This window comes from Galeopterus variegatus, unplaced genomic scaffold (assembly GCF_000696425.1).
Source record: "Galeopterus variegatus unplaced genomic scaffold, G_variegatus-3.0.2 Scaffold979, whole genome shotgun sequence".
Taxonomy (NCBI): domain Eukaryota; kingdom Metazoa; phylum Chordata; class Mammalia; order Dermoptera; family Cynocephalidae; genus Galeopterus; species Galeopterus variegatus.
In genome coordinates, this window is record NW_007727090.1 from 38,564 (window position 1) to 52,450 (window position 13,887).

General features: G+C 35.6%; 1 protein-coding gene across 1 annotated transcript in view; it reads right to left on the bottom strand.

The window, feature by feature from the left end:
- Positions 1 to 13,887, bottom strand: part of LEPR (leptin receptor) — an 87,968-nt gene that overhangs the window by 23,545 nt on the left and 50,536 nt on the right. Inside the window, exons 9-13 of the mRNA XM_008573983.1 lie at positions 12,728 to 12,927; positions 9,203 to 9,351; positions 7,931 to 8,090; positions 7,721 to 7,803; positions 2,066 to 2,282 (exon numbers count right to left, since the gene is read on the bottom strand). Coding sequence (XP_008572205.1) covers positions 2,066 to 2,282; positions 7,721 to 7,803; positions 7,931 to 8,090; positions 9,203 to 9,351; positions 12,728 to 12,927 — 809 coding nt within the window. The remainder of the gene's footprint in view (positions 1 to 2,065; positions 2,283 to 7,720; positions 7,804 to 7,930; positions 8,091 to 9,202; positions 9,352 to 12,727; positions 12,928 to 13,887) is intronic.

Genomic DNA, 13,887 nt, shown 5'->3' on the forward strand with positions numbered 1-13,887 from the left:
GGGGGCTTTCTGCTTACTTTTTCCCCACAAGAGGAAGTCCCTCCTGGCTCCTCATCAATCCTAATGGGGACAAAGCAGCAGAGGCAGGATGCCTCACACTTCTCTCTATGTTACCACCCCTGGCTTCCATGCTTCAAAGGGTCTCGCCAGTCCCATGCTGCACTCAAGCACCACTCATTTGTTGTTTTGGTTCTTTATTGCCAGGGGGATGAGCACTGGGTACCTAGTCAACCATCCTGCTGACATCATTCCCTATGCCCTAAAGTCTTTTGATCAGGGTGTTCCTCTGTTGGGAGCCAATGTGTTACTCCTCATCCCCACAGCCTTTGGGGAAGTTTAATTCCTACTTACAGTTCAGATTCTAGTTCAATACCACTTCCTCAGGGTGGCTTCTCTGACTCTTAATGCTAGGTCAGGTTCCTTTCTTCTATCTTTTGTAAAATTGTATTCCTCTCCTGAGAACATTTATCTCAGTTTGTAAATAGACATTTACTTGTATAATGATTTAGTATCTGTCTCACCTATTACATTCTAAATGCTGACCATTATAGTTTTTCTCATGCTAGAATTTCCACCACCTAATACACTGCAGCATTTGACAAATATTTCTAGAATATATTTGTTGAAAAAACTTTAAAAGTAAAACATGGTGCAGGGTGCTGTGGAACTTATAAGAAGTTTATAGTATAAGTACGAAAGTAATCATAATATAAGGTAGGAAATAAAATACCTTAAGAAAGGTAGAAGTCACTCAGATTTAAAGAAGAAATAGGACATATTCAACTAAAGCAATAAGCAAAGACTTCATGGATGAAGTAACACTTGAAAAGGCCTTTATAGATTGGTAGAGACACAAGAAACTTGTATCTCCCTTTAAAAATTTATACTTTGAATATATGGTACACTATACTTTGAATATAATCCAGATTAGAAACTTCTATTGAAAGTGGTTCTTGAGGGCCGGCCCGGTGGCGCACTCGGTAGAGTGCAGCGGCGCTCCCGCCGAGGGTTCGGATCCCATATAGAGACCAGTCTGCTCACTGGTTGAGCGCGGTGCGGGAGCGACACCGAGGGTTGCGATCCCATTGCCGGTCGCGGTACGGGCGCGACACTGAGGGTTGCGATCCCATTACCGGTCATGAAAAAAGACAAAAAGGAAAAAAAAAGAAAGAAAGAAAGTGGTTCTCAATTCTCTGATAATCAAATATGAGGGGTCTTTTAAAAGTTTATAGAAAGCTTCATATTATCTTCTAAGTCTACTTTTCCACAATTTTTTTGAAGTATCCTCATATATCAAAATTAATGAAAGAGGGCTGATCACTCACATTAAATAAAGTCCACAGTAATTTTCATGTCTCAACCATTAATCTGCATCCATATAATGTGTCGTACTATTACTATATACTCATGTATCACTTAACAAGGATATATTCTGAAAAATGCATCTTTAGGCAATTTTGTTGTGCAAACATCATAGAGTGTACTTATACAAAGCTAGACAGTATAGCCTACTACAAACCTAGACTATATGGTATAGCCTATTGTTCTGACCATCTTCATATATGCAGTTCATCGTTGACCAAAATGTCACTATGTGGCACATGACTATACATACGTAGTATTGCATGTATATAATACTTTATAACATACATAGTATTATATATACTATTATATATACTTATTTTTACATATTTATATATATATAAATACATAGATATACAGAGAGAGTCATAGATATGGGGGGAGAGAGGGAGGAAGGGAGGGAAAGAGAAAGAGAAACATTGACCTACAACCTCTATTGGTTCAAAAGGTTTAAGTATTGACTTACTAGAATATTCTCATTTATTGTAATACCATTTCAACAATGTTTCACCACAGGAAAGCCCAAGAATTGTATTACATAATCATCATACAATGCATTTTGTTATTTTTCAGACAAGGAAGAAATAAAGGGTGAAAAAGAGACTTTTAGATTCAAAGAATCACAGGCTGCTTGGAAGGGAGGAATTTGCACATATTAAATATTAAAAGAGGAAATGAATTACTACTCTGTACCTCTTCTTACCTTTGCTCATAGGCCATGAGAATGTTAAATTAAAATTTACAAAAGAAGCACCAATTGAATTGATAGCCAGAACCGTGACGGTATGTGCTTGCTCTGTCCACAAGAAAGTGAACGTGGTGTTATTTCCCACATCTTCTGACCTTGTTCCATTGCGGGCAGTATGATGGTTTACCACATAGCTCCTCACACTGCACAATGACTCATTTTTCATCAGTGGCTGTAGTAAATATAAAAATTGATTAAGAACTATAGTGCTTTTTACAACAACAGAGCTCATAGAAGTCTTATTATACATTTCCCATTAAGAGGAAGGAGTTAGATATGGGCCGACACTGCCCACTACAAAGCTGAGAGACTGGGAAGGTGGGTGGGATGGAGCTGCCTCTGACCATGGTCTCCATGAAGGTGTCTGGGAAGTTATAGAGCTTAGTAAACTTATTTTCCCCTTTTGGGTCTCTTCTTATGGCCCAGAGAATAAATCACTTGAAGAACATAAAGTAAGGATATAATTAGGACACTTTTCTACCAAGAAGTTTCACTCTAATTTTAGAGAAAAGAAAGACTGAACAAAGGAATAGAGAGTTTTCTTATTTAAAAAGCAAACAAAGAATAACCCTCAGATTCTATAAAACAGCAAGAAAGAAGTGAGAAGACACTAATCATCACTTATATTAATCCTAGTATGATTTGTCATTCATTTTTCCTTCGTCTGATATTCTTGGACGATTATTTCGAATGGGAAGAGTTTACAAAGCTTAACAAGTAACAGAGGACACTGTATACAGCACCCCAGAATTTGTCCTTTAGTTTTTTTAAAAAGTCATACCAAGTCATTGAGAATTCCGATGTAAAATACTTATCTAGTCCAAGTCTATTCTTCTGTTCTACAGAGCTTAACAGTACACCCCGCTTCCCTAATTACTTTCACCTGCTACTGATCCCTTATACCCGCAAAGAATGCTGGACTCCATTCTGTAGACTAGAACAGTGGTTTGCAATTTGTTTTTTGTTTGTTTGTTTGTTTGTTTGCCATCGAGATGCCTCTAAGCCAGAAATGGCAGAGAAAAATGAACACATATACATGTATCCTTAAAGAGTTTGGAATAATCTGGGTAGGTTGGAAGTAAGAATTCAGCAGCCACTGCAAGATAGAAATGTCTTAAGAATCATACAAATTTTGCATTTTATTTGAAAAATACAGTCAGTTTTAATACACAAATATTTATTCTTATAATCATCAAGTAAAAATAATGATAAGCTTCCTTACTTTCTGGTACTACAAGATGCTCCAGGTTCATCTTGTGCCCCAGTCCTAAAATTAGCCATTTCTTTCAGGAGCCCTAGTTCATTTTATTGGATACAGGTATTAGAAATAAATCTGGGCATGCTCCTTACTACTGTGGTGTCATTACTTTTGGCTCTCTTAGCTTATAAATCAAGGAAATGTGTGTGTATACTAACCCAGAATCCATCTATATCTATATTAAACTAAACATGAGTTCAGACTAGTGTCTCCAACTCTAATCCATTACCACATTGATCATTCTGGCCTTCTCTCCTTGCTTGTCTGTAATGTCCCAGTTTAACAGTGAGAAACCTGGGTCCCACCATCTGCCATTCATTTACTTAAATGTCCCATTCCAGTTTATATGTGCAGTGGTATCAATTGTTAACCCATGCCCCCATGAGTTACGTATCAACTAGAATACAGAGTATACGTACAGTTTCTCTTGCCATTAGCCTTAAGACTCTACTCATTTCCAAAGTTATTTAGGCCTTTTATCAACCACCTTAAGTGAGGTTGTTTCACACAACTGTAATACAGCTATATTCCCTTATCACAGTCTGCATTCCCATCCTGGGATTCTCCAACTTCCTAAGTGATCTTTTTAAAAATCTACATGCATTAAGGTTCACTCTGTGCTACAACGTTCTATGGGTTTTGCAAACGCATAGTGCTATGTACCCACCATTTCAGTTTTCCTCTTGTAGGATATCTTCGTTTCTTCCCATTTTGAGTGATTACGACTAAAGATGCTTGATCATTCATACGCAAATGTTTATGTGGACATAAGGTTTCAAATCAGCGAGTCTAAGTAACTTTGCCGAAATAGTACTGATGTAATTGAAATATGTTAAGCTGAGAAGAGAACTAAAGCCTTCTCACTCCACGCCAATGCTCCAGCCACTACACATCTTAGCTCTCTGCAATCACATCTCACAAAAGAAATGCAAATACAGGATTGTAGAGCTTTCAAGGGTTTAATAATGACAAGATTATGAACAATGAAGTAAATCTTCTATGAATATAAAAGTAGAATTTAATAATAACATGAAAAGCAGAAATACCTTCCAAAGTAAGGTGACATTTTTCTCTTTTTTAGTAATATCTCCATTAATTATTCTCCAAAATTCAGGTCCTCTCATAGGAACTGCAAAATGACAAGGAACCTAAGTTGTAAACGTAAATGTTAAAAGCTTTTGGAAGGAATACTTTTCAGCCATATTTGAAGCACACATTTATGCACTTTCAAAACACATTTACAAATCTCTGCAGACCTTTTATATCCATGACAACTGTGTAGGCTGGACTGCTCCAATCACTCCAATATCCCAGTCCATCTAGCCTCTTACAGCGCACCTGAACAGCATAGACTGCACACAGGTCTGGCACACTGTAGAAATTCTCAGATCTCTGGAGCAGGTGTCAGAATAGAGAACCCAGAAGTCAACCCACATACTTACAGTCAACTGATCTTTAACAAAGGCACCAAGAACATACATTGGGGAAAAGACTGTCTCTTCAATAAATGGAGCTGGGAAAATTGGACACCCATGTGCAGAAGAATGAAACTAGACCTGTACCTCTCGTGAAGGTAAAACAAAGGAAGAAGAAAAAAATCTGCTGGGCTAAATGGCTGCTTCCTATTCAGGAGCACCTCCTTCCCAGTGAGTTCAGCTTCCAACTCAATATCTCAGAGTAGAAACCCTGAATTCCCTGGGAGGTGAAGACATGTATAAAGTGCTTGGAATACAATAAATGTTTAATAAATGCCAATGTCAGTTCTTTTTTTATTTTTATTTTTATTTTGCTAAGTTTATTGGAAGCCAACTGTGAGGATCAACCCAGGAAACACTATCCGACAGAGTCAGAAAAGTGTTCCTCAGTGTCAGTTCTCACAGCTAACATTAAATTAGAAATATTAAAATGGAAAATAGCTTAGAAATTGCATTGATTATTAACCAAATGAAATTATATAGCAACTGGATTTACAATCTAAATCTAACTCTTATACACTCCAATTTTTATATAGGGATTGTTGTTAGATATGAAGCCATTTTCAAACATGTGCTCATTCAATCTTGGGGATTAAACTTAAATTTCACATTTGGGGTGACATAAACACTACTTTACTTCATGTCTTTTATTCCCAAATCAATCTTAAATTTGGTTTCTATTGACCAGAAAATCTATTTACTTGGAATAGAAATCAATTCATTTTGGAGAGAATGCTTTAAAAATTGCTAGGCTGAATATCCACCATTTATGGAAATATTCATTGTTTACATGTCATCATACAAACAGTATAATCTCTCATGCTTTAGATGCCCTTGATGTATGTGAAGACAGCCACATTTAAATTGTTCAGTATTAAATACAAATAAAATTTTGAATTCAAGGGAACACTAGATATCTAGTCCAATCTTATATTTATACAGATGAGGAAACTGAGGCCCAAAGAGTCTAAGTAACTTTGCCGAAATAGTACTGACATAATTGAAATATGTTAAGCTGAGAAGAGAACTAAAGCCTTCTCACTCCACGCCAATGCTCCAGCCACTACACATCTTAGCTCTCTGCAATCACATCTCACAAAAGAAATGCAAATACAGGATTGTAGAGCTTTCAAGGGTTTAATAATGACAAGATTATGAACAATGAAGTAAATCTTCTATGAATATAAAAGTAGAATTTAATAATAACATGAAAAGCAGAAATACCTTCCAAAGTAAGGTGACATTTTTCTCTTTTTTAGTAATATCTCCATTAATTATTCTCCAAAATTCAGGTCCTCTCATAGGAACTGCAAAATGACAAGGAACCTAAGTTGTAAACGTAAATGTTAAAAGCTTTTGGAAGGAATACTTTTCAGCCATATTTGAAGCACACATTTATGCACTTTCAAAACACATTTACAAATCTCTGCAGACCTTTTATATCCATGACAACTGTGTAGGCTGGACTGCTCCAATCACTCCAATATCCCAGTCCATCTAGCCTCTTACAGCGCACCTGAACAGCATAGACTGCACACAGGTCTGGCACACTGTAGAAATTCTCAGATCTCTGGAGCAGGTGTCAGAATAGAGAACCCAGAAGTCAACCCACATACTTACAGTCAACTGATCTTTAACAAAGGCACCAAGAACATACATTGGGGAAAAGACTGTCTCTTCAATAAATGGAGCTGGGAAAATTGGACACCCATGTGCAGAAGAATGAAACTAGACCTGTACCTCTCGTGAAGGTAAAACAAAGGAAGAAGAAAAAAATCTGCTGGGCTAAATGGCTGCTTCCTATTCAGGAGCACCTCCTTCCCAGTGAGTTCAGCTTCCAACTCAATATCTCAGAGTAGAAACCCTGAATTCCCTGGGAGGTGAAGACATGTATAAAGTGCTTGGAATACAATAAATGTTTAATAAATGCCAATGTCAGTTCTTTTTTTATTTTTATTTTTATTTTGCTAAGTTTATTGGAAGCCAACTGTGAGGATCAACCCAGGAAACACTATCCGACAGAGTCAGAAAAGTGTTCCTCAGTGTCAGTTCTCACAGCTAACATTAAATTAGAAATATTAAAATGGAAAATAGCTTAGAAATTGCATTGATTATTAACCAAATGAAATTATATAGCAACTGGATTTACAATCTAAATCTAACTCTTATACACTCCAATTTTTATATAGGGATTGTTGTTAGATATGAAGCCATTTTCAAACATGTGCTCATTCAATCTTGGGGATTAAACTTAAATTTCACATTTGGGGTGACATAAACACTACTTTACTTCATGTCTTTTATTCCCAAATCAATCTTAAATTTGGTTTCTATTGACCAGAAAATCTATTTACTTGGAATAGAAATCAATTCATTTTGGAGAGAATGCTTTAGAAATTGCTAGGCTGAATATCCACCATTTATGGAAATATTCATTGTTTACATGTCATCATACAAACAGTATAATCTCTCATGCTTTAGATGCCCTTGATGTATGTGAAGACAGCCACATTTAAATTGTTCAGTATTAAATACAAATAAAATTTTGAATTCAAGGGAACACTAGATATCTAGTCCAATCTTATATTTATACAGATGAGGAAACTGAGGCCCAAAGAGTCTAAGTAACTTTGCCGAAATAGTACTGATGTAATTGAAATATGTTAAGCTGAGAAGAGAACTAAAGCCTTCTCACTCCACGCCAATGCTCCAGCCACTACACATCTTAGCTCTCTGCAATCACATCTCACAAAAGAAATGCAAATACAGGATTGTAGAGCTTTCAAGGGTTTAATAATGACAAGATTATGAACAATGAAGTAAATCTTCTATGAATATAAAAGTAGAATTTAATAATAACATGAAAAGCAGAAATACCTTCCAAAGTAAGGTGACATTTTTCTCTTTTTTAGTAATATCTCCATTAATTATTCTCCAAAATTCAGGTCCTCTCATAGGAACTGCAAAATGACAAGGAACCTAAGTTGTAAACGTAAATGTTAAAAGCTTTTGGAAGGAATACTTTTCAGCCATATTTGAAGCACACATTTATGCACTTTCAAAACACATTTACAAATCTCTGCAGACCTTTTATATCCATGACAACTGTGTAGGCTGGACTGCTCCAATCACTCCAATATCCCAGTCCATCTAGCCTCTTACAGCGCACCTGAACAGCATAGACTGCACACAGGTCTGGCACCGGGAGACTGGCAGTTTTTGATTCTGCATCATACACTTCATAGATCTGTAAAATAAGTCAAAGCATTAGATTAATCAATAGTAACACATATGGATTTAAAGGGCCCTGAAGTGCTTTTTATTTTAAACCTTAACATTATTTTAAAATTAAGAGAGAACTGATTTTGTGTTTTCAGGCTTCAGAAAATAGTCGTATCGGGTTGGATTGTAAGCTCCTTTGAGTCAAGGATTTTCTTACTCATCTTGTCATTCCCTTACTGATGACATCATTTTGGATTGGTTCACTTGCAAACTCGTTTTGGCTTCAGAAAATAGTCATATCGGGTTGGATTGTAAGCTCCTTTGAGTCTCATCTTGTCATTCCCTTACTGATGACATCATTTTGGATTGGTTCACTTGCAAACTCGTTTCCCAAACACTCTTTACTCTACTACTATTCCTTGTCCATTAAGACTTTTAAGAATTTTGACCTATTGGTTAGATAGAGCCTGCTGTAGAGACTCTCTGATATTCAGTCTCCCTCAATAAGCCACTAAACTGTCACATTTGGTTGAGTTGATATCATTGTGATCTAACAACATCATAAGGGTTCCCGATATTTCTAGGTCTTTGCAGGCTGCCATCACAAAACCGGCGTGGAAAGCCATCATATGGACACTTGACAATATAGACATAATTCTGGTGTTTGATAAAAGCAGCATCTTCCAAAATGCATTCTTTTGGCCATACATGCACTGAAGAACATCAATAGATGTTACAGGAAAAGAGTTTTTTGGGAAAATTAGTCTGGGAAACATAGGATAAGTAAAATCACAAATTTTTATTTAATGTAGGACTGCTCCAAAATTTTAATGTGTAATATATTGCAAGTGTACACTAGAAAGATACAATGATGCAGGGTTTTCTAAACTTATTTAGCCATGCAATCTTTTTTCAAGGAATATTTTATGAAACCAATGTTCTGTAACTTTGGGAAATGATGGATTACAGGAAAAAAGGGTTAGACTTCGATCAATGTACTTAATTGAAAATAGCTATAGAACACAGGAGGACATACTTTTATGTCAATAAAATTGATCTTATGCAAGAAAACTCTTAAACATTATAAGAAATAGCATTTAACGAGGCCAGCTAAAAAAACTTCTAAGTAAAAGTTACCTTCCACTGTACTTCTTTTCTGCTTAAGCCATAGCGAATCTGGAACTGAAGATTACTCTCTGGAAAGGCTGGCTTTTCCCACGATACTTTTAATAATCCAATGTTTACAGTAATTTCTGCTTTCACACTGGATGGAGGCAGTGGTTTCACTAGAAATTTTAAAAACAGTGTTATGTAATGGTAATTTAAACAGTAATAATGCTTAAAAACATATTTTTCATACCTTATTATTTATAAAGCAGTGTCTTTTTCAAAAGTTCCTCATTCATTATCTTATTTGATCCCCTATAACTTTATGTGATACATAAGAAAGGAATTATCTCTATTTTGCAAATAAAGAGGTCAATTAAAAAAATCAATACATTATCCATGTAACTATAAATTAATAGTAATACTTGGTTAGAAATTGAGCCATTCGGGCCGGCCCGGTGGCGCACTGCTACAGTGCGCCGCTTGGGAGTGCAGTGGCGCTCCTGCCAAGGGTTTGGATCCCACATACAGACCGGTTCCCGCTCACTGGCTGAGCGAGGTGTGGGAGCAACACCGAGGGTTGCGATCCCGTTGCCGGTCCCGGTCCGGTACGGGCGTGACACTGAGGGTTGTGATCCGTTACCAGACACGAAAAAAGACAAAAAAAGGAAAAAAAAAAAAAAAAAAGAAATTGACCCATTGACTATATAGATGTATGCTATTTCTGTACATCTATATCTATTGCAAAAGATGCCATACTGAGCTCATAATAAATATCCATTGCAAACTCTGTTCTACACAGACCTTTCATTAAAGGCTAAAAAACCATGTACTGCATCAATTTCCACATGCATGAGCTTCAAACTCTTCTTCTGCTGTTAAGTATTTCTAGATCAAGGCCAGAATTAGTCTTTCAGAGTAAAGTCTCAGTTTTCTATAGTCTGAGGAAAACAGGCTTTTAATGGGCAGAAGTTGAGGCAAAGATGACTTGAATGGCAAGTGATTTATAAAAATAACTTTAAAAAATATATAAAATCAAGACATGTTTAAAGGTGTAATATAAAAACTACAGAAATTCAAAAAAAAAGTTATCTTTCTTGTTTTCTTATCACCTTTTTATGTTGATGCTCTCAAAACTGAAGTCAAAACTTTAGCTTAGGTTTGTATTCTTCACTACATAAATTTTTCCCAAGTTCTTAATTTTTTACTTTGAGATCCACTCTTCCTAACAGTAAAAGACAATGTGGAAACTTGACAAATTTGAAACTAAAAGTCTGAAAGCCCAAGCATGACCATGAGCCTCGGAAGCTTCTACCTTTGTCATGACTCCCAGCATCAACTTTACAATGCAGAATCACACTTACAAAATTACGTTGTGATTATCTGCACTGTGTGCAGGATTTTATGTTGAGGGCACATACTCAGGTGGCATGCCAAACCAATTGTTAAAAATTTTAAGTTCTTTCATACCAACTGGTAAATAGCTGCTCTTCTGAGGAATATCTCCTCCAGAACTGGCTCACATTGGATTCCCTCCACACCTGCCCATGATCCATCATCTAAAGAGTTATTGCCTGGTACAGCACAGGCCTCCAGGATTGCGGCTGGAATGACCCTCTTCTTGGTACTTATTTTGAGCAATCACCTCTGTCAGTGGACAATCCAAAGTTAAAGATGGCCCTCGGCTAAAAGCACTCAGGAAACAGCTACAATGGCAAAAAAAAAAAAAAAAAAAAAAAAAAAAAAAGAAAGCCAAAGGGCTAATGGTATGGAACCAACCAACCAACCAACAAAAAAACACTAAATAATCCAAACCATAACTGATGCCAAATATAGGCACTCAGTGTTGGAAAAATTAAGAGAGAAGTGACTGTAGATGTTCTTGGGTCTACCTTCTTGATCTGTTTATTTCCTCATGTCTTATAAATCTTAACCTTGTTATGATTCATAGGGAACGAATAATACTTGGATTGGAACAATTTGGGTGTTTGCTATCATTCTCTCTCTCTAAATCTCATTTGCCAAAAACCACTACTGTGTGAAGGTGTGGTCTTCCATTTGCACAGTATATTTCTTAATCATTTTTAAGCAATCACCAACATAATACTTCAGACTGTTGATGACAAATTACCTATACTTTTTCATTAGTATACAGTGTATCATGATTATTCAATTCTTCATAGACCAAGAGGGCATTCTTCTTCAACCCAGTGAGATGACATGTATTTTATCTCTTGAAAAGACAATTTCTCCTCAAGAAAGGAAGTCTCAATGTTTGAGAGATCATAAGAGATGAAATCTGTGATTGTATTTGACTGAATCATATAAATATATTCAGTGAATATCTAGTTTGCAGCTAGAATTCTTTCACGTTCAATAGTTTATGGAACCCCCACAAATCCATGCTGGGAGGATATGTGAAGCTATCCACATTTTACGGATGAGAAAATACACATGGAGTACCTATCTGGCTAGTCCAAGTTTACAAAGCTAGTAAGAGGTGAAGATGGCATTTGGATCCCAAAGTTGAATATCCACACTGCTTTCTAACAGTATAAGCACAACTTAAACTATTTATTCTAGTTTTGAAAGCATAACAGTTATTCATCTAGCATGTTACTGAATCCACGTTGCATTTCTCATATCTGTAAATGTGTTATTATCTCTGTGTGTTGGGGGAGGGATAAAGGCGGATTCCTGCTATCTTAGGATATTTAGTATGAGAAAAGTACTACTTGCAGTAAAATCACTTAATATGGAATTAAATAGTAGGGAGAGAATCAACTGATTGGGACTTTATATTGAAAAAGAAATCTAATAATTAAAACAACTTTATCCTACATTTAAGGAAATGTAGGTTTTAACTCAAATATGCAGCAATTAATTGGAAAAATAATGCATTGAATATTGATTTTTGGCATAATTTCCCAATAAAATAGTATATAGCACCAAAAAATATTCTTTCATTCCTGCTGCAAAATCTCATAAATGGATAATTTCTCAGAGATTTCACAATGATATTGGAGGGATATATTAAATTTTCCAAAGGCTCTCTTAATATCTTTGAAATCAAAATATCTTTTGAAAAGAATGTTTTAAATATCACAATGGATCACCCTTGTCTATTTTCTCCACTTCACTTTAGTTATTTTGAATGCTTCTGCTCCCTACACAGCCTCACAAATTTAAAGCCTTGGGTATGACTTCTCAGATTACCAAGACCCTCAGAATATACAAATTAAACTTTAGACAATTTTCATTATTTAGAAAAACGTTACTAAAATTCATTCACAGTGACCCATGTAATTCATCAAATAGTGTATTGAAAATATTCCTACTGCTAAAAAAAAATAGTATGCTATAAATAATTTTAAATGAACTCAAAATTGTAAAACTTTCTAAGGCTGATTATATTCTCATTTCCATTGTAAACAAGAACAATTTTTTTTCAAAATCTAGAATGATCAGCAAATGGCAAATACAAGGTTAACCCTGAGTCAGTCTGCGTCCAAATCTGCTAATAAAGATGAAGATACACAACACGGTTTGACATACCCACAGAATCAGGAAGGACACATGTTGGTGTAGAGTCAAGTGAACCTAAAGGGTGATTGATTCTAATCCACATTGTATAGCCAGATAATAGAAAGATTGGCTGAAAAATGCATTCATAAAAACCATCCTTCTGCAAATGGCAATCTTTGGGTTCAGACAGGGGATGAGCAGATGGAATATCAAAACAGTAAAGTCTGCTCCTTAAAAGACACAAAAACAGTCAATTAAAATACATTGATATAACCAATAAGAAGATATTTGAGAATTTTGATTTGTTGTCTAGAAGAGAGACAGTTTTGCTCATCTAAAAATAGATGTTCTTATTAGAAAGGCATTCTTGAATTCCCAGCTATTTCCCAATGTTATGTCTTTCCACAAAAACACAGCAACTGATTAAATATTTCATTAGATCTTAAGTGGGGATGCAAATGAAATAAATGCTCTACCAAGAAGATAATGATCCTGTTAGAGATAGAACTTACAATAATTTGGAAGTTAAGCTAATATTATATACTATTGATACAATTTTAAAACTATAAATCAAAAGTAGTAATGGGGCATTCCTGGGATGGGAAGGCAGGCAAATTCCTCACACTTTAAATAGGGGATTAAATTCCACCACAAATTGAGATGGCAACTGATAGTAAATTAGAGCTTAATTGACAATGCCCTAATATTTTCTAGTTCAGACTAATATAAATTAAAATAATTCCAATTTCTGATATGTAAGAGGGTACTTCAAAAAGTTCATGGAAAGATTCACATTGTGTTTTAATTCTATTTTTCCATGAACTTTTTAAAGTACCCTCGCATATGGATCATATTGTCAAGTATATTACTCATTTTCTTGGAGAAGAAGATTAAGAAAAAAATTTTTAGAATTGAGTACTAACCAGCACTCCACCTCAGAACACATAAAGCATTTCTCCTGTTCTTTAAAAGAGCTCTTCTTCCACTGTTTGCTCTGGGAATAGTATTTAAATGGGTAAAGCAGCAATTATTCATTCCATAGGGATGGGAGTGAGGAAGTGAGAAGATGAAAAATCTACATTCTCTCATTTTCCATTTTTTGAAACTCTTTTTTTCCTCAAAATGGCAATTATTGGGGTGTGTGTGGGTGGGTGGGTGGGTGGGTGGGTGTGTGTAAGTGGTGATGAGTG